Source organism: Paramormyrops kingsleyae, chromosome 4 (assembly GCF_048594095.1).
Source record: "Paramormyrops kingsleyae isolate MSU_618 chromosome 4, PKINGS_0.4, whole genome shotgun sequence".
NCBI classification, from domain to species: domain Eukaryota; kingdom Metazoa; phylum Chordata; class Actinopteri; order Osteoglossiformes; family Mormyridae; genus Paramormyrops; species Paramormyrops kingsleyae.
The window spans coordinates 34,600,780-34,622,656 of record NC_132800.1 but is presented as its reverse complement, the minus strand read 5'-3'; the positions used below and the strand labels follow the sequence as shown (position 1 = coordinate 34,622,656).

The 21,877-nt window shown below is 44.4% G+C and overlaps 1 protein-coding gene across 2 annotated transcripts in view; it reads right to left on the bottom strand.

Annotated features, from left to right (window-relative positions):
* Window positions 1-3,455: 3,455 nt before the first annotated feature.
* The window catches only part of LOC111845929 (tensin-3-like), a 33,970-nt gene continuing 15,548 nt past the window's right edge, over window positions 3,456-21,877 (bottom strand). The window contains exons 13-27 of one of the 2 annotated variants that reach the window (XM_023815662.2): window positions 20,373-21,407; window positions 15,709-15,848; window positions 14,697-14,829; window positions 14,370-14,450; window positions 9,502-9,664; window positions 8,596-9,008; window positions 8,271-8,357; window positions 7,947-8,078; window positions 7,393-7,488; window positions 6,839-6,916; window positions 6,119-6,196; window positions 5,521-5,689; window positions 5,222-5,290; window positions 5,085-5,114; window positions 3,456-4,714 (exon numbers count right to left, since the gene is read on the bottom strand). In XM_023815662.2, the coding sequence (XP_023671430.2) occupies window positions 4,570-4,714; window positions 5,085-5,114; window positions 5,222-5,290; window positions 5,521-5,689; window positions 6,119-6,196; window positions 6,839-6,916; window positions 7,393-7,488; window positions 7,947-8,078; window positions 8,271-8,357; window positions 8,596-9,008; window positions 9,502-9,664; window positions 14,370-14,450; window positions 14,697-14,829; window positions 15,709-15,848; window positions 20,373-21,407 (2,849 nt within the window). In that variant the 3' untranslated portion in view covers window positions 3,456-4,569. The remainder of the gene's footprint in view (window positions 4,715-5,084; window positions 5,115-5,221; window positions 5,291-5,520; window positions 5,690-6,118; window positions 6,197-6,838; window positions 6,917-7,392; window positions 7,489-7,946; window positions 8,079-8,270; window positions 8,358-8,595; window positions 9,009-9,501; window positions 9,665-14,369; window positions 14,451-14,696; window positions 14,830-15,708; window positions 15,849-20,372; window positions 21,408-21,877) is intronic. The other variant, XM_023815664.2, reaches the window with a different exon arrangement.

The following is a 21,877-nucleotide window of genomic DNA, read 5'->3' as shown; positions in this document are numbered from 1 at the left end:
AGGGTCATAAATTAAAGCATTACAAAATGTGCAAAAAATTGAAAACTACTGCTTTGAAGTTCGCCTGCATTTCTCTCTAATTTCGTTGTTATTTAGTGCCACCTGCTGGTCAAAAAGTAGAGGACGACTGTTACATTTGTTGGTGAAAACAATGTATTGTTTCTGAATACATACGAATATGCGCAGTATAAAATATGTAGGCCTATATTTAAAATATCGTTGGCATTAGCAAATCATGCATTCATTGATATATTAAAATCTCGTAACGTCACCCCTTCACATTTTACAAGATTAGAGGAGGAAGATCACGTGAATGTGAAAATGTGTGAATAGTAGACCTGCTTGGATCTATTATTAGAAACGCAAAAGTAGCAGCACGTAATAGTTTAAAAGTGAGGTTGGTTGCTGTGATGTGTAGATGTGTAGCGTACCAAAGCCAAGATGCGTATATCTATGAGTTTTTTTTTTTTTTTTACCAAAAACAACCTTTTAATATTAAAGCTTGAGTATGCACTTATAGTAACAAATATTAAATAACAATAATATTCATATTAATAATTTTATATTATCCAAATCATTTCCAGTAATGTCTAGGCCTGTATTGCGGCTTAAGCGTAATTGCTGAGATTCTGTGATCTATGGCGCCAACGTACGAAAAACGGGAACCACAAATGCCAATTTCGTCAATCTGGAGGGGCGACTGCATAGGATTTTTCCATTTCTCCATTCATTGTTTTGTTTCCCACTTGGAGCCTTGTCACAGTATTACAGAGAGGATTAAATGTTACGGCTGAAATCGGCTCCTGCATCCTTCAAGTTTAAAATCAATAACCCCAGTCAATGTAGACCAAAATAAAGAATACGCCACTATCGCTTTCCTTCATATTGATGCATACCTTCTTGTTTTATTCTAACAGGAAATCTATAATAAAGTACCTTTGTGACACACAGATATATAAAATGTCAAATATTTAATCGCAAAAGATAAATGACTATTATTAACACGAGACATGATTCAGGCGGGGAAATTAGTGTGACGATCCACCGGCGACTCACGAGATAACAGGTTTTTTTTTAATACAACTAAAAACACACCGAGGAAAATACAACAAAACAAGCAGACCACAAGGGGGCAGAAATCAAACCGGGAAAAATAAAGAATTAACTAAAAAAACCAAGAAACTAAGCACAATTAAGGAACAAGTAAAGACTGGGAACGGGGTAACACAGGGAGCAGACCCAGAATCTAAACAGATCAACTACATGCAGCTACACAGCACACAATGACTGACTAAGGAGCTGAACACAGGCAGGCACTTAAATACACAGGAACACCAGGGCAAAGAAGGAACAGGTGCAATTAATAATCAATTAAGCAATCAAGAGAGACACAGGAACAATGAGAAACACTAAATGCGCACAAGGACTAAGGAACTATAACAATCACCAAGTCAGGGAAACAGACTAGGGAGCATTATAGAGGGCTGACTAAACTAGGAAAAAAATTAAAAAGGACACAAGCAGGGCAAACCAAAGTAGGGAAGCAAATACTAGAAGCAGCAAAAGTCAATAATTCAACAAAGCAAGTAAGGCTGGCTTTGCACCCTTGATTGTATGGTTACAGCCACTATGCCACACACTCAATCCCCTGAGCCCTAAAATAGTCCAAGGAGCAGTGGAATACACAAGGGTTAGACAGGGAGTAAAAAGGTGTGATGGCCAGCGACACCTGCTGGCCAAACAGGGTAGGGACATGAAGGGTAGGGATGGACGGGCGCCAACACTAACAAATGACAGATGTTTTGCATAAAAAAAACCCCCTTCGACCCGTAACTACATCAGATGAATTTTGCGGACAAAATTGGCATGATCATGCTATCATGATCAGTAGATTAAAACAGTGGGTGGGAATATGAGGAACTGCTTTGGCCTGGTTTTTCTCATATCTATCAAATAGAACTTTTGCATTTGCTGTCGGCAAAGAAATTTCCTCTCCCTCCATACTTATATGTGGGGTACCCCAAGGCTTAAGTTTAGGTCCAATTTTATTTTCTCTATATATACTCCCTCTTGGACTCGTCATCCAGCAATACAACATTAACTTTCACAGTTTATGCTGATGATTTACAGCTCTACATTTACAGCTCTACCTGTCTTTGGATGCAAATGGTGCATCTAATTTATGGATTAAATCAGCTTGTGTTAATGATGTGAGAAATTGGATGTCCTATAACTTTATTCAGCTTAACACTGATAAAAGAGAGATTTTATTAATTGGCTCATAATAGAATACGGGTCATGTTAAGCAGGCTTTGGGTTCATTGGCACATAGTATTAAACTGGTGTCTGGGAACTTAGGGGTACTTTTCAATTCCAATTTGAACTTTGAACCTCATATAAATAAACTGGTACATTCTGGCATTTATCAGCTGAGGAATAATGTGTAGGTTATAGCTTATCTTTTGAAGATACTGAACAGATCATCGTGCTTTTATGACATCTTGCCTGGACTATTGTAATGACATATTTGCTACAATGAACGGCTCTGCTATTGTTCATCTGCAGTTGGTATGGAAGACTGCAACTAGATTACTTAGGAGATCAAAGGCCCATGAACATATTACCCTCATTTTGGCATCACTTTCCTGGCTTCCAATTCAATTTAGAATTTATCAAAAAGTTTTAATTACTTTTAAGGCCTTGCATGATCTAACTCCAGAGTATTATTCTGAATTGCTGGTATCCTATCAAACAGCCAGACCTTTAAGATCATCAGATCACGTTTACTTGCCGTTCCAAAGTTCAGCCAAAGATGATACAGCAGTTTTTTTGCAATGGCTCACAGACTTTGGAACGGTTTAACCTCTAAGCATTACATAGGCTGACTCGCTAGCCATCTTTAAGCCTTGTTTAAACACATACTTTTATTCCATAACCTTTGTAAATGTATTTATCTCTTAATTTGCATTTAATGTTTTATAGATTTTATTTCATTAGACATTATTTCACTTATTTAATTTGTTCTTGCATACATTATAATTTGTATCTTTTCATCATTTTTGACTGTTTACCTGGAATGTCGTTTCCTTTATTTGTTTCTGTTACTTTATTCCTCTGTTGGTCCTGCCTGTCATAATGTGAAGCACTTTGTGCTCCCTGGCTTGAAAAGCTCTATACATATAAAGGTATAAAGGCAAATAATAACCAGCTTCAGTCAATGGTTTGAATGATTTATACCAAGCAGTCCAGTAGAAAAAAAATCTATATAATTATTGCTATTTATAATTTTCCAGTCCACTGTTGGATGCTGTTGTACTTTTAGAGGTATATAAATTACAAGACATTATTTTAAATGGTTTTACATGCTGACATAGAAAAAAAATACAATTTTTGCTAGTTAGTAAATCATACAGGATAGAGTAAAGAAACTCAAAATGAACAATCAACATACAGTATTTAAGGAATGTTCAGATTTTTATTTTTTAAACATATATAAACATTCCATTTCCATTTGCATATATACAGTATAGAAATACGAGGGTGCAGTGAAATACTGTATTGGGTATTAAGTCATTAAAAGTCACTGATTCTGGCTGTGGTTGAGTCTGTCAAACTCCCAACTAGTAACACCAACAGTTTGCAACAAAATGCTTCCTTATTGTTTAGTTGACTATTATATGTACATTATTGTGTGAAATATTAGAAATTATACAATTATTTGCAAACTATACAAATAGAGCACAGGCAGGTCGGTCCTTCTTGTAAAAAAAAGTCCTAAAATACTCAGAATATTATAGACATCAAACTATTTAACCTTAAGACACTCAATACACTGAAAGTATGCATGATGTCTTCAAAACGTCTTTTAAAATAATTATCAAAAGTAAACAATGATAAATAACATAACTGGAAAAAAAACGCGTAAATAAGCTACATATATCAATTAAACACTGTTGCGTATATAGAACGATGAGGTTTTTATCTCAATAAAAATGTACTATATATAAACATAGCAATGCGTTGATAGAATATATTAGAGTTTAAATACAAAAATACTCTAGTGTTTATATAATGGTATTTTTAAGGGACAGGTAGCTAAATAAAATAATGGTGATGAGGGGCTTCAGCAGCAAGATCACCAAACATATTTACAGAGAGCAGTGTCGTCCAGTTTACAAAACAGCACCAATATAAGTTACGTTCATTTACATCCGTGAAATAGCTGTTAGTATTTGATCTGAAGCTGTGTTAATGTTGCATCACTGGCATTAATCTGGGATATGGGTATATACAGTATTAACAGTACAAAATAACGATTAAAAATAACAAGCACTGGATAAAGGTGTTCTGTCGAGTACCTTTCAAACGAACATTTTGGAGACGCCAGGTAACAGCAAAGGTACTCGGGAATGAGCCGCATTAGACTTTTGCCAACAAAGTCAAAGCAGTCACCCCCAGACAGATAGTATGAACGACCATGTGTGCAGTTTCAGGAGAATGACCTGGAATCCGAACTATATGTCATATCGTATGCAAGGTTGAGCGCGGTCCATGGGATCTGCAGTGGTCCTACTTGGTCTTTGCTGACCCGATCATCACCTTGGAGACAAAGTTGACGATGGCACTGGCCGGCTGCTCAGGGTCGTGTTCGGCAAACAGGTGGCACACGTTCTCTGTGGCGCTGCCCCCCTTTCTCGCCACGAAGCCAAAGATCCTGTGGAGAGATGAGTCCAATATGTTTTCCCTTTTAAAAAGATAGCTTGTTTCCTTCCTAATTAAAATAATAATAAAAAAACAATCTGTGATTGGGTGGGCCAGGCTCATGATTGGGCAGGCCAAGCTCGTGATTGGGTGGGTCAGGCTCATGATTGGATGAGCCAGGCTCATAATTGGGCAGACCAAATATTCTCTGGTCACACTGTGGAATCAGGCCTGGTTGAGCTTATGTTTTTAGTTTAGTATGGAATTTAAAAAGAAGCTGGAACCTGACTTGGGTTTTTAATGCGTTGGAGCACTACAGCTGGTCATTTTCACTTTGATCCAGATAAGCCAGGTCTCAGACAGAAACACAGAGATAGACTTACTTCGCTAAGGAAGAGCCATCTCTGGTCCACCTACACGGGACGAATGGAAAGAGACAATATTTACAGGCTATTTCCGGTTGTGAAATAATTCCCTTAAAAGTATGTTTAATTCATTATAGAAACTGGAGTTAACGTACTTCCGGTCTTGAGGGTCCAAGGCACAGAATATGACAGTGTTGACAGCATGATGTCTCCTGAAGAATAGTCTAGAAACAGAAAAACAGAGGGATTTAGCCTGGATTGCTATAACGTTCATCTGTGCTCCTGTCACATGGTTTGGGTTTTGAACTGCATGACTGGAATGTGTGTGGTGGCATCGTCTTGGTGCTTGGCAAGGTTACCTGAACCCATGTCCACCCCCTACTGCAGCATGATGTGCCCCTCCCCCCCATGAAAATGTCACATGACCCTGGGGCGTAGTGGAGGTGGCACTCACTTCCTCTGATTGTCCGTGAGGGTGATGCCCTGGGCGGACACCTTGAAGTGCACCACCGTGGAGATGGGTGGAGGGTCCATGGCCAGGGTCAGGCTGGTGGCCTTCTGCACAGCCTGGTAGCCTGTTAGGGACTCCATCTCCACAGAGCCCAGGAACCACACATTACAGGCTGGAAGGGAGAACCCACAGCTTAGGAAGCGTTACATGTCAGTCGTTTTTTGGGTAGTGGTGTTTCATTAATTCTTAATGTCTTAAGAGACACTCCAACCCTAATATAAGCAGTAGAAGCAGTTGTTAGACAGATATTCCAATTTGTGCCAATTAAATACAATAGTGGCCAAAATCGTGTATGATTTGTAAAATCATACATTAGAGATTAAAAAGTAAATGGAGCAATGGCTGAATAAAGTTCTGCAATCTGTAAAAATTTGAAGCGTTTGCATAATTTTGGCCACTAGTGTATTTGTAATCAACCTCAAAATATTGTGGATGTCTTGCTTAGAATAATTTTTGAAATTGATGATGATATCTTGGTGTGTTGAAATGATGTACAGACACTTTTGAAAATGTAATGTATCTGCAGATACATTGCTGGTACCTGCTCCCTGTTTGAGCAGCTCTGCCGCTGAGTTGGCAGCTGTCTGTGCTGAAGGCCCTACGATGTCCTCCAGAGGATCTGTAGAAGGCAGGAGACCAGGACTCAGGCTGGCTCTGACACATCGACATCTCACTCACCGGCCCATTCTGTTTTCTCAGGCTTTACAAACCACAAGCAAGGGCTCAAAGTAAACAGAAAGTGATTGAACTGAAAAGTGAAAAAGTGCAATTTGTCCTAAATATAACGATGATTCTTTTGCTATCAGATTAGTTAACGGTCAGCAAATCACACTGAATTAGAGTGGGATGGAGTAGAATGAATTGGATTGAATGAACTGGAAAGAACTGGCATGGAATGAATTGGAAATGAGTGAATTGGAATGTAATGGAATCAACTGGATGGGAATCGATCAAAATGGACTCAATGGGAGTGGAAGGGAATGGACTGGACTGGAAAAGAATGGAATGATTAGAATAGAATGGATTGAATTGCAATGTATTGGAATTGAATGGAATGGACTGGATTGGAATGGACAGAACTGGACTGTAATGCATTGGATTGTGATAGAATGGATTGGAATGGATGAAATTATTTTGGACAAATGTTCAAAGTTAGGGTCATGGTTAAAAATCAGCTTAACTGGGGAGATGGATGAAAGTGAAAGCAGCAGGGCAGGATTGGGCAGCCAGGTCAATAGGAGCAAGGTGACAGAGTGCTCACCTCGGTCAGGTATGATGAGCATGCAGGGCAGGGCCAGTGAGCTGACCGAGTGGTGACACACCAGGGCGGTGAGGCTGCCTGTGGGAGCAAACACATGAGGAACGCCTCAGCGCCTTTGACGATACACTGTGAAGCCGATGCACTGTGAAGCCGATGCACTGTGAAGCCGATGCACTGTGAAGACTCAGCACCTGGTACCACATTCATTCGGCTCTTTCACAGTCACATTCAAATTCATATTGTTTGTCAATACAACAAAAAGAATTTGAATTAGTTCAATAAACAGTAACAATTTATATCAAGTTTCAAGGAATGTGCATACATTTCAGGAATAAGTTAAAGACTTTATTCATGAATCGGGGGTTCTCATTTCTTGTTGCTAGCCTCATAACTACAGGACATGGTTATCTTTCAGTGTTGCCACTAGGGGGAGACTCTCCATTACTTTTGCCTGCTGTATTTTGAATGCAAGGATACACGCAGAGGCTCACACACCCGCACACTGCACTGCAAGGTTTTTGAGAGGGAGATAAAACTGGGGAGAGGTGATTTACCAAAGTTCGGCTCTTTGGGACACCCTTTGAGCCGTACACCCTTCTGCGTGCGCTCGATGAGAAAGTGCCGGACCAGCTCATTAGACAGGTCACCCCCTGCAAAACGCAGACAGCACAGACATGAGGGACCTGCATTTAATCTCTGCTTTTGCCAGAGTACAAATTATTAAGATACTGAGAAGCTATAAGTAAATATAAAGGAAGCACCAGCATCTAAACCGATTATATAATAATAAAGACTGACTATGCTTTTCCACATTGATCACATCTGACAAACGGCAGATCCGCACACATTTAACACCAATTCTATCTACGCAATACGCTGGAAAGATGGCACCCAGCTGTGATGGATTCCTCTCCCCTTTCACAGGCATGACAAGTCAAACTCCACTCTTGAGGAGATACCTGGGGTTTACCGGCCCTACAGCCAAGGGGGTGTTATGTGTATTATAGCTTCTATGTTAGTTCTCCCGAGTTAACAAATAGCATCTGCACTTCCCTGCAAGTCTGACAGAGGGCGCTGTTTATCCTATCAACTGAGGGGAAGAGCCCACCTCTCTTGCTCTGCTGCAGCACAGAGGGAGGGGGTGTGGCCACCTTCATGGCCAGTCCGTAGGCACCCCGGAATGAGTGGCTGTCCCGAACTATGAAGGATCCAGGCTCTTTGTCCTTCAACACCGCGATGGCTGCAAGAGTTTGGAAACACAAAAGACTGAGTGTGACAAGTGCAGCGTGGTTCTCTTCCTGGCGTGACATACGACATCAGAAGTTTTAACATGCAGAAATACAAGAGTACATTTTACATGTTATATGAATGTGTACAGATGCTATACAAATTACACACAGGTTGAGATTTTTGATGTCAAAAAAACACTAACCTTGATCTCTTGAGATGTCTGGCTTGTACCAAAATTTAGATGTGTCCTGCACGAACTTCACGGTCTCCTGCTTGCCAGCGAACACATCTTAGAAGGCACAAAATGCACAAACGATAGGCACCCATTAAAATCCGGGTGATGCATATTGATCAGGTGCATAGAGAGGAGGGGGCCACAGGGGTCTTGTAAGTGTATCGGGATTTGTCAAAGGTGGAAACCTACTCTAGGGACAGAAGAGAGCTACAGGCTTATGTTGCATTGAGGCTTTTGTGAGTCTGGCTTTGTTTGGAATAAGCAAAGCCGGAGTGGGGATGTAGGGGCGTACCATGTACCGACGGGGGTGCACTCGCAGCTCGCGCCAAGGGGTCTGGTAGGGGGCTTCCGCAGGGGATGTTGGTGGGGCTCCCACTGTGGTTGCTTGGGACGTGAGACCCAAACCCCAAGCCATGTTCTCCCTGGGAGACCCTCCTCTTCTCCGGGAGGGGCGGCTGCTCCGGAACCCCGTTCACACCCAGATCCCCCCCGCCGGGACTGGAACTGTCATGCTCTTCAAAGCTCTGGCCAGAACTGCAGCTCGGAGGGTACCGGCTGTGGTAGGAGGGGGTGCCGTCGTTCGTGTGGGTGGGGCCATATTGGGTCTGCGGGTTGTACTCCAAGGATCCAGGGTACTGGGAGGTGAATCCAGGTCCAGACCCACCGAGAGAGCACTGCTGCCTCAGTCGGGGCTTAGAATTCAGGCTAGAACATACAATGCAGTGAACTTAATGCTCCATGACCGCCCTGGTCCATCATAGTATCTGCAAATCAGCTAAAATATTTTCTAACAGTTTGTAACAGTACCACTTCACAAGACGTCCACTATGGAGGAGAACATGGATGATATGAAGCTTGTGCATGGACTCCTTATAGAAATTATAATAATTCATCAGCATAGTATGACGTTCATTTTCACATTTAATTTATTCAGCATATACCTTCATACAAAATGACATACATACTTGGGTGGGCCGGTGTCACTGGGGGTTAGGGATTTGCTCAAGGCCCCACTGGTGAAATCACTATGCTGACCCTGGGACTTGAACTAGTGACCTTCCAATCGCAGGCACTGTGTTGTAACCGGCTGAGCCACACACTGTCCCCCCAACTATGTATATATGTACAGAATGGGACTGGACCCCTTTGAGGTGCAATCCTGCATTAATTAGATTTAGTACTTAATGACGGGCAGTACCTCTCCGTCCTGGAAACGAGACCGTCGACAGATGCCGCACGCATGGACGCGAATGGCCGCTGGTATGCAGCAGGGTTGGGGGGCGCCGGGAAAGCCACGGGGAAGCCCTCCCCATCGAGCGACACCGCGGAGTGACCCAGGCTCTCAGGGTATCCCCTGGACTCTTCAGGTAAACACACAACAGAACCAATCAGTCATAAACCACTACATCTGCTATAAAATGATGGCAAAACCAGTTCCTTGGGTTCCCCCCCCCCACTGGAAAGCCTGACTCCAGCTTGTCTTAGAGGTGTTCATTGCTGGTACCAACCCCGCTGTGCACAGCGCAGCTCCTTACTTGAAAATCAATTCAAGTCAGACTTTCCATTTCGGCTGGTAAGTTCCATTTTTCTAAGTTCACCGGCCAAAAGTGAAAAAAAAAAAATCACCTTAGCTTCTCCCTGTACTGCTGAATGAATGTTCGGATTGGCGGGTATCACAACTGGGGAGCGCAGAAGTGTACAGCTGTATTTCAAATTAGCTCCTTAGCTGCCTATAATGTGCACTATATAGGGAAGGTAATGTAGGGAATGAGTGAATAGGGAATCAATGGGGACCATGGAAAACAGGCGATCGCTGATTCTTTGAGGATCCAAGGACTTCCCTGGCTGGTGCAAGAGGATGTGCAAGTACAAGTTTGTTGAATCTTTGGAGACTCTCCCATGAAAAATAAGCTCACATGGACAATGATATGATGTCGATCTCCAAGCAGCTGGATGTGTCTCTTCAGATTGAACCTCAGCATTGAGACCTCGAAGGTGGAATCGTAATCTAAGGGGTGGGGTGGGGTGGGGGGGGGATGTCTGTGTTCCAGTGGCTTTGATTTCCAGATAATTGTTCTGCACCCATAGTCTCAACAAGGCTGGCCAATGTGTTCTTGAGGTGGGGGTGGACAGCCAGGGATCTGAGCATGTTCGGGTGGGTCAGGAAGGTGGGGGTGGTCATTGACATTGGGCTGGGGAGGCCCCCTGATTAGACTCCCCAACACACTTGCGGAGGACCTTGAAGCACATTGCCTCACCCGCTGGCAGCATTCCTCAGGTGAAACACTCCCCCCTGGCCTAAAACATGCCGCCTGGGGGCCTTTGTCACCATCTGTGGGTCAGAAAACCTGCACTCCCCCCCCACTCCACTCTCTTTCGCCATCACACAACCCACATGGAGGAAGGTGAGAGAAAGGACAGGACAAGCCAAGCCACAAGCCACAGACAGAATCATCAGAATAAAAACTGATTTTCACGACTGCTATTTTTAACAGACAAGACTTCCAGCTTTCATATGACCTCACTCCCTCCCCACACCCCTAGGGGTGCCAGAGGGAATTCTGAGTTCACCATCTACACATCAAGCTCCCCTCCATGGAGGCTGCCCCCCCCCCCCCCCCATCTCCAGCCTTTGTTATGTTTCCATAGAAACACAAGTGATTCCAAATCACCTTCAGTGCTCCCAAAATATAGTGCAGAAACGCATTCCAGATGGCTGCCGCCTCGCGGGGACCAGCTGGCCATCCCAAACCAGCCAGGCTCTAATGAGCCTCCCAAGGAGGCAGGATGGAGCGAGGTCATGGATTACCTCAAAGATGGCCTCTGCGGCAGGGCCTGCTTGTGGAAAAATGCTTAAAATGTAGCGCCATGCCACTCTCAGGAGAAAGGGAAGCTCTATTCTGCACCTAATCCGCCATGAGAAGCTTAAAACCAGAAAATGGCAGCCAAAGAAAGATGCATGAATACAAAGAAAATGCTACCCCAAGGGTACGAAACACTAAAATTAGCCACACTAATAATCACGTTTCTGACATACATTTATAGTTCTGCTTCTCAATCAGGGAAATGAAGTGCGTCCATCAGAGAAAGAGTGGGTTTAGTGGCCTGAAATGATCACTGTACATATGCAGGGTATTTTTCCATTGGATGGCTAGATAGTTTCTGGTCCTTGCAGTTATGTAAATGCCATTTACAATGCTGTGGAGTTTTACTAGTTAATCTCTGGAGAAAGGACACACACTCTGCTTTTGCTAGTTGGGATTTTTTTTTCAGCTTCGTGACACTTTCCCTGCCTCGCAATTCATCGCAGTGCAGTCAATTTCTCATCTGCGCAGCGACACAAATTAGTAACCTGACGAGACAATCATTCCATTTAAATATATGCACGTAAACAAGATCCATCACTCAAATGATGGCATCTGTGACTTTAATAATATGTGGGAGGAAAAAAAACTCCACTGACTTATAAATTCTTCCAGCAATCAGTAATTTGCGCTGAAGCGACATAAAGACGAGCTAATTTGAAGCCATTGAAAAGAAGAGAATCCCAAGTAAACACGCAACAATAATGGAGAAATATAACTGTCTCGTGGATGACGAGACCACTCCGTAATTATGCAGATGTTTACCATAAAGGCCTCGTTTTTTTTAGATTAAAAATCCTAGAAAAAGCAACCAGTCAGTATGATCATTCCAATGAAACCGCGCAAAGAATCCAGCAGAAAAACCCGCCCATCCCAACCCAGTGATGGTTTCATCCCAAAAATGTTCATTCCGACAGAACAAACAGCATGAAAAAGAACGCGGCAAATGGTAAACTGCAACCATAGGTGTTTACTTCTCCGAAGAGTCTGTCACGCCATTTCTATCATTCTCCTCTTGTCTTGCCCCCTTCTTGCAGGTGCCGGCAGAGACTGGGAGGACCTGCGGAGGAGACGTGCTGGTCTACGTACCGAGAGAAGTCGTCATGAAGGAGAACAGGTCCTGCGGAGGAAATCTCGGATGCGTCCAGCGGGAACCTGGACCTCACAACCTCCCCGTTACAGACTGCTCTGAGCTCTAAGGGGGACAGCCCTTCTCCCGGGACCTTATCTATCCCCTGTTTACACCCCCCCCCATTCTTCCCCTCCCCACCTCTCTCGCTGCCCTGGCCAAACAGAGCCAGACATGACAGGAGCGGGTGAATGATGTCATAAACGCAACAAGATCACTTCATGCACTTTATCTCCAGATGGAAAACAGTTTCCCAATTGTTTCCGGCTTTGTCATTCCGTTTGGACAACTCGGTCAGAGGGGACCCCGTTCCCGACTGACGTTCAGCTGCCCTCCCTCCATTCAGAGACCAGTGGCCATTGTTCCTCTGTCTCCACAATCTGTTCCCTCAAAGGACACTGTAGAATGTCGAGGATGACCTCTGACCCCTGGCCAGGCATGCAGGCTTATCTGCACTCCATTATCACTTTGGGAGAATGTCAACTACTGCATTTTTGAAATAGCACATCAAAGTGTCCTGCAGTTAAGGATTTCATCTACAGGGCTGAGATCATCCTCAGAACATCACTTGTTTTGTGATTGTCTCGATTTCTTGGATGGTCTAATCATACCAGATACACAAGACATTTGAGACTCCAGCTGTCTACTAAGTTTATTAAGATAAAACACAGACACACACACACACACACACGCACACACACACAGTCGTGTAATCATATCTTTTTGCGGACCGCTCATTCATTTCTATGGGAAAAATGCTAATGCTAACTATGACAACCGAAGGTCGCCGGTTCAAACCCCGCCTCAGCATGTCTGCGGGTCCTTGATCAAGGCCCTTAACCCCCAACTCCCTGGGCACCGCTACGGGTGGCTGCCCTTCATAGACAACTTACTCTGCAAAGAACAAGTTGAGGGAGGCGTAAAGACAATTTCCCCATGGGGAAATAATAATAACAATAATAATTATTATCATTATTATTATTATTATTATTATTATTATTATTATTAACCAAACAAAATACAAGAGTTTTTGCATTTTCAGTTTTTCCATTGCAGTCACAGATTCTTATGAAATAGAGATTTCCCATATGGGGACCAGGGTAAGGTATATCTGGACCACTCACACACACACACACACACACACACACATATATATATATATATATAATATATATATATAAAATTTTATTTTTTGTCAAATACCATAATCTATCACTATACAGGCTTTAGTAAGCGTTACTCCCACAGTGTTACAAGTCAAAACGCAGCAGATTGTGAAGGAATCTTCTGGAAAGTATACGGGTCTGTTCCCCATTGAGACGATCTCTGGCACCAGAGAGAGGATCCTTAGCTCATTAATGACAGTGACTATTATCCCTTTTTTATGCTTATTGCAAAACAAAAGAAAATATGTGAAGCAAATATCAGTTTCTACGACTCCGGATTTTTGTTTGTTTTTGTTTCTTCGTAGCTTCAGACAGTTTTCCGCCTTGGGGAATCCCTGAGGCGGGTTGCCAAAGCCACCCTTCAATGTCCCCATTAAAAGACTTTAGAAACACGCTGAACAATTCGAGTTTCGCAAGGCATTTGGAGTGTTGAAAGGCAGACCTACAAGGTCATCTGCTGAACTAGTTCTCCTGGTCGCAACCACTAGCTAAATGAACCGGGCAATTATAAACCTGCAACCTAAGGCAATTTACCTAAAGAAAGATTGCAACACTTGTACATGTGTTGTATGAGCTGCATCAATTTTGGGTTGCGACACCCATGAAATCCATCCACCTTCTAGGGGGTGACTGACTGTATGTCATCTTAAAGGAATCCCAAAGCATTAGGGGATTTACCGCATTAGTCAAGGTATTAAATAACCATGCATCAGTCAACAGTGTTTCTTATTCTAGGCGTGCTCACACAAGTGCCCACACACAGACCAACGTACACATGTGCGCACCCACACAAAGCTATCCTGCACCTTAACCACTAGGGGGAGCTCACGTATGCTGTGACAGACTGACAAAGGAGCCACCTTGATGAACAGCGCAACCACGGTGTGCCCAGGAAGCGAAGACCTACCGCGCTCTGTCCTCTGCATCCCAAGAGAGGCGCCGGGCCGGCATCCGGCAGGTGCGTGGGAAAACTCGAACACGTCTTTCACTGCGAAGAGGAGGAACGGAGATCTCGTGTCAGCCGTTTTCCCAGAATCCCGTGCAACAAGTCGGGCACAGAGGTGAAATGCAATGAATCATTGCAACAATGAGCCAACAAAGATGGGCAAAAGGCATGCAAAGTACTAACACACAGAGGAAGAGGGCGCTATTTCATTAGGAGTTCCCTAAGCATAGGAGGCCATTGGACTGGCTTCCAGGCTTCCAGGTTCCAGACTGCCCCCCCCCCCCTTACCATAGGGCGTTGGCGGAGGGATGGGGAAGGCAGGAGTGGAAGCCACCATCTCTGCTCCAGCAGGCACTTTTCCAGAAAATTCCTCACAGTGTGGCTTGTTCTCTATGCTGTCACTCCTGTACAAGATACCTAGCTGAAGGCCAAATACGAACAACACACTGTTATTTCTGCACCGACGACTCGTCTGAAACATTAACAACACCTCAAAGACACGTCACACATCGCAGTCGGGTTACATAAAGCCTCATCACTCTTATGCTACCCAACAAGGCATATAGCTGATAAAAAAAGGCAAATGGAATCGAATACCGTATTTTCCGCACTATAACGCGCACTGCATTATAAGGCGCACCGTCAATCAGTGGTCTTTTTTCAAACTTTTTCCACATACAAGGCGCACCGGACTTTAAGGCGCTTTAAGCAAAACAAAACAGTCAGATAAGCCAGTCAACGAAAATTTATTTTACATCACGTGTTCACAATGACTGTCAACATTGTTCAAACGTTTATGAGCGTCTTCACTACTCTTTAACACGTAAAAAAACAAGAGTCTTATACCGCTAAATCAAAAGTCAGCGTATTCATAATAACTCAAAATTGAACACTTACTGTATAATACGGTCCTATACCGCTAAATCAAAAGTCAGCGTATTCATAATAACTCTTGAAATTGTTAATTTATAACACGTGAAGCACTACACAATACACTCACTTTTCAATACTAAAACATTCAAATCGCTTCGAGTTCAGTATGCAAAACAGAAATTAATCCACGTTTAAAGCGCACTGGATTATAAGGCGCACTGTTATTTTTTAAGAAAATCAAAGGCTTTAGAGTGCGCCTTATAGTGCGGAAAATACGGTACACTAATTTTCTAATACATTCCCACACATTTTGAGCATCTTGGGCTTTTATTATGGTTTGGTAACAGATGTTTGCTGTTTTTATTATGTAGGTTACAGGTGCTGTCAACATGACCCCAATGATCTGCGGGTGGGCGGAGCCAGCTACCTGAGAGGATGGCAGACCAGGTGTGTAGATGGCAGAGTTCTGGATCTCGTCATCTATTCCCCACCTCAAGTGCTCTGTCACGCTGTCCTGTCGGCTTAGGCCGTGTCTTGTACCTGCCCTGTAGTCAGAAGCTGTGGTATCTGGAGGAGATGAGGAAGGGAGAGACCAGAGAATCAGAACATGCCAACATGGAGAATTAACCAGGATTACTTCACCGCATATTGTAACTATACTGTATGTGTATGATTGGTGTAAACATCATTATAAATTGAACTACAAGATTTTTAATCCACATTTAATCAACAAACTAAATGTAAACAAACGACTTAATACACATTTTTTGAAAAAGAATACTGAGTTTTCTCTAAGAGGCTTGAATCTTTTCAGTGATCCAGCTGGGACACTCTCCAGAAAACACAAAACCCCTAACACTGTCATCACATGTTTTAATACTGTATATATTTTTTTGGGGTTATTGTTAATACAAGATAATTCCTTTCTGGTTAAAGGGTGCCACTGAATACTGGTAGCTGTGTAGAAGGATAACGCACACAAAGAACAGCAAAGGAACATATGAACAAACTCAATCTGATTAGTTCCACACAGCGAAGCTGTTATGCTGACAGTTTCAAAGTGTGAATCTACTGCAACTTAGATCCTTACTCAAAGGTAGTTACTACTAATATCAAGTGACAGCATTCTACAATGTTTCACAATTTATTTTACTTTGTGCTTGAGTTTCCTGTTTATTAACAACAGAACTGAGATTTTAGTCATGTGTTAGTCCAGGGCAGCCAGGGAAGAAGGACACGTGCAGTTCCATGAACGAGAGGAAGCCAACCATCTCATGAACTTAGAGTACTTCTGGGAATTGGAGCCTGCTGCATCGGACCTGGGGCTAAATGATGGAGGACAAAGCAGTAACCAGAACTGGGTCATGTCAGATGGACTCCTCTCTGCCCCTCACATTCCAGGAGGCCCCCTGAGCTAAGCTGCTTGGGGTGGGAGGGGGGGCTCTTGCACACATCTGCCCACCACATGAATCAGCCAGCTGCTGCAGCCATCTGCCCCGCTGCCTTTTCCAGAGGTCGCCCGCCCCCTAGCGCTCTGATGTCAGCACCAATGAGAGCCGAGGAGCTCAAAACCAAGCAGGCGACATACATACAGACCAGTGGTACTTCAGGCGCACTGGAACCGGAAGAGTCTTACTGAGCAAAGTCACTAGACAAGGTTCCGGTCCTTGAATATACCAGTGAGGCTGAGATGCATAGATCGTTTTCCTTCATTTTCAGCCGTAAAGATCGACAGCAAGTAAATGTGAATGGGAATAAAGTTACCGAACTAGTTTGTACTGTTACATACAGTGAACCTGAGATCTTGCAGTTAATGTCAGGCAGCCAAACAGCAACAAGAATGCTTTTGCAGTGCTAATTGTGGTGTATGGTGGGAGTGGTTCTCATAGCCCTGTTCTCCAGTACCAGGTTTACCAGGCAGGTGGGTGAGAAGGGAAAAAACCATGAAAGGTGAACATACAGCCATCTAACCTAACATACAAACACCAAATCAGCCACCAAATCCTATCCCACATGACCTGACCACATGACTGCAAGCCCCGATCAGAGACACTGGGAAACACTGGAAACTGCCCTATAAGGGACCTCAACACCATCATAAAACTAACCAGATGTTCCTGGAATCGTTTATCCAAGACATCCCCGAATACATGTTTTACAGGAGTACTTCTAGAGAACCAGTGAGCCAGAGAGCCAAACTTTACCAGAATTCACCAGGACAAAACATGCAATAAATCTATATTACATCAAGGAACACAAACTGTGGTGACAGACACTGAATCACGCAGTATTCTGTCAGCGGTAAGGTCACTGAGACACAGGACAGACAGCACACACCGGCTGTTGATTCAGGTGGGGCAGTTAATGACCACATGTTGATGGTTTACGTTAGTCCTGAGGTGGTGTTTGTAGACCAGAGCATCTTATAGTCACCTGTGTGCTTCACTCATCAGGGCCAGAATAATAGAAGGTCCTTTCATTTGGAGAGAACTTAGGGCAATGTTTTAGCTCTTCTTTAAACCTTAGCGCCAATCAAATCTTGCAGCTACATCCCCAGGTGACAAACAGCGTAGCTGCATCCCGGAAGCAATAGCAGTGCTTGAAATGTGATCTTTACAGATGATCTATTTGTAAACGAAGCTCAGCGATGACCTTCTCTTGCAGCTTGGGGGTAATTCAACAACAGCATGACCGCCCAGAGTAGTAGCCATCCATCAACATGTTTCCTAACACAGGTAGAGACACTTTGCCTCCGGGGGACTTTGGTCATGGAAATTCCACAAGCCGTGGTTTACACAAAAACAGATGTTTGATTGTTTTCGTTCCCCCGCTTTTTTTCAGGCTGGCTTTTGCATGCAGGCGAGATTTACACCCTGTTGACATGAAAAGCAGGAGCAGTGGAGCTAAACACAGTGACTGTGTTTTTATCAGCTAGATGCACAAAAACAGCCCAACGGCTATGTGAAGGACGGCCTAGAGGCATCGAAGGTGAAATCTTTGGACGCTGACAGTCCCCGGTTCACGGTTCCCTAAACAAAAACAAAAAAAAAACTTGTGATTTAATTTAATTCTAATGGATCTTTATTCAGAGAAGCACGGAAAAGTAGCTAATGTCTGTATTTCTGCGATGTTTAGACAACAGACATTTTCAAGGACGCCAAATGCAGAATTGGGGGTCAGTTCCAGCATTTCAGTAATGCCCAAGCGACGTTTAGAGTTGCGGGAATTAAAAAGCGCAAGCGAGGCACGTTAATCTGAGTCGCACAACGGTTCCTCAGACAGTCATACTGCGGTACTTAGGAATTAGCAAAGTATCACATCCCGAAAGCAGAATACAGGTGTGAAGCAAAAGCTGGGGTCACGGACTTCAGACACATTCTTTTCGCCTTACGGAGCAGAGTCTCAAATCGATACTCTCAATACGGCGAGAACGATAACATCTGGCAGCTGAAATATTAGTGCGACGGACCTCTGCCTGACAAAAGCACTCACTGTGCTCAAGTTTCACGCCTGGCACGCCTTCCCGGTCTCATACATGACAGTACAAACTGTCACAAAAAAGAGACTTCCTACTCACATGTTCCTACTGCTCCTGGATCGGTAGTTTAAGGGAAACAGCTCTAACTGTGCCGAAGAGTAGCGTTTCATTTAGGTGATCGCACGGTCAGGTTACAGACCCAAACCCAGTATGGGGATTATAATCAGTGACTAAACACTCAGACAATGTGTACAGACAGAATCCTCAGCACATTCTCATCAAAGATGCTTCAATATCAGTATTAGTGCACAAGACCACAAATGAAACTGGTACAGATTTGGGCAAAGAAAAGTTTTCTTCATGTAAGAGATGCCAAATATTTGGAATAAGCTTCTCATAGTGACTCATTCACTTGGTAAAGTATCAGATATAACTTAATTGGACAATGATGATGGATGGCAGGTATAAAGTGTCCTGATGAGCAAGACAGTTCATACTGTCAGTTCAGCGCCAACTTTTCCATGTCAGTGGCAGGAACGTGACTCCAAGATACCCAGGAGATACCCAGGAGGTACCCCTAGATACCCAAGAGATGCACAGAAGATACCCAACAGATACAGCAAGATATCCTGGAGGTACCCAAAAGCTACCCTAAAATCCCAGGAGATATTCAAGAAATAAGCCAAGATACCCAGGAGGTACCCAAGAGATGCTCCAGTATACCCAAGAGATTCCTTAAGACACTCAGGAGATACCCAAGAAATACCCCAAGATACCCAGGAGATACCCAAGAGATGCTGAATTATACCCAGGAGATACTCAAGAAATACCCAGGAGATGCCCAAGAGATACCCCAAGATACTCAGGCTATACGTAAGAGATATAGCCAGGGAAAAATACAGACCATATGGTTTTATGTCCTCTTATCTATTTGTGATAATAGATGCACCAAAAAGAGGGAGAAAGGAAAATAATTGCTTGTTAAAAATGTAATTGTCTAAAAATAGTCCACAGATAACTTTTGAAATGTAAAAACGTCTTGATGCAATAGTTTGTCAAGCCCTTGAACAGAACCTACTTGTTCTACTGTTTGCAAATTGATTCCCTTTGCTGATTGTGAGACAGCTGCTGGTTCCATACGCATGACAAGAAATGCAGCTCAGGTTAAAGTTCTTAAATACTCGCTCCTCATATATCACAAACCGTAATCCCTGAAGAATATTTGATCTGTTGCGGATATTTGGTTTATGGGCGAGCTTCACAGCCAGGAAAACACTCTCCCAACGAGTCACGTACTACATGGACCGGATTGCGCAACGCGGCCCGTGACAGACTTGCTCCGGCAGATCCCTCCTGTCAGAGCATGTTGCCGAATGCATCCTGTAAGTCAGGAATCGCCCGACTCGCATTTAACTCTGCAGCCTCTGATAACAAAGCTCACACAAAATGATGAAAAGAACCAAGGCAGGGCGCCCCCCAGCTTTCAACATTCTGATGTACGTCAACTTATTCCACTGATTTGCTGATACTACCCCCTCTGTAGGTTTGTAAACACGACCGATCAGTAAAAGTTACATGAACTTGAAGGGCTTCCGGCCCACCTATGGCCTTACCTGGCTGGTGTGTGCTTTCCAACACTGTCCCGTTATTACCTAGAAGCCTGTAACTCATTCCGTTTGTGCAGGGGCCGGCTGATCCGTTGAGGAGAGCCCCGCCACCCCTCTTGCTCGAGTTGGATCGAGTGGGAACGGGCACGAAGGTGGGGTCCAGATCCAAGATTAGCTGGTTCAGCTGGTCAATGGATTGGTCGATGTCCACGTTGAGGGAAGCGAGGTCGTCTTCTCTGACGTCCGAGTGTGCACCTGCGAGCCCATGCACCGGCATGCTGTGAGCCCGCTGCAGGGCTCCCCCGTGCGTGGGGGTGTCTTGAGGTCCGTACGACCTCGTCAGGGTGCTCTGCTTGCTGGGGGAGAACCTCACGGCGCCCTCTGTGGGTCGAAAAGTGTATTGCTGGGCAGCCACCATTTGTTGGTGGTGAACCCAGGTCTGTGTGGAGTAGCCTCTCTCGCCAAAAGCCAGGGGCTGCACTTCTGGGGAAACGGATGCGCTTCTGTGAAAGTAGCACGTCCGCTTGCCGTCCACTCCTCTGGCCTCACGTGGGCGTGCCAGGGCGTACTCCTCGCCCGCTCCGCTGCCAAAGCCTTCCGACAGCAGAGAGTTCTGGCTTCCCTCGTGGTGGCCTCCGTACGGCCCATCGGAAGACGACAGCGTGCCAAGGCTGTCTACGCTGCGCAGGTCGTGGGCGGGGACTTCGTCGTCCAGAATGTCCGTCTCCTGCTGCTTCGGCCTAAGTTCTCCCGGGCCCGCCTGCCTCCCCACCGTGGCCGACCCGCGTTCCGACATCACACTAGGGGGCTCACCCTGCTCGCACCCGAGTCTGCTCGGCCGCACTCTTGGTTCGGATGGGCTTTTCGAAGACCGGCCCGTCCTCAGGGAGGCGCTAGAGAGGCCGGAGTCGCTGCTGGTGGACGCTGTGTGATCGCTGCGTGCGGGTGCCCCCTGGATCCGTCTCTGCGGCACCCCCTCAGAACCTCTCTGGCCGACTTTGGCGGGGGGTCTGGCGTCCTTGGGATCTTGAGCATGTGACACTAGAACGACAGGAACGGAGGGCTTCAGCGTGGGGGGGGGGCGCAACACGGGGGCCCCGCGGCTCAAACCTTGCAGGGAGGGGCTTTCACCACTCACACTCGCACTCACACTTAAACGCACCGAAGATCCTTGCGCAAACCACACTGCACCTAAATCAAACCCTGCTGTCTGCTATAACTCACCGAGACAATGTGGCATTTTTATTACCCATGTGTTTGCGGTGTGTCAAAGCAAAAAAAAAATCAAAGGCTACCCCCACCTGGATGATCACTGCTCTGGTCTAGGTGATAAGGGCTTTCTAGAAAAGAAAATCATACGTGTGAAGATTTAGTGTAGAGTAAACTTGTGAAACACCGGTATGAGTGCAAAAAATGTCTGTCCTTTGCAATATATTTTTTCAATTTATGCTGCAGAGAAGAAAAAGTGTAAAATGAATAATTCTTATCTAATGATAAGAACATTTATTATA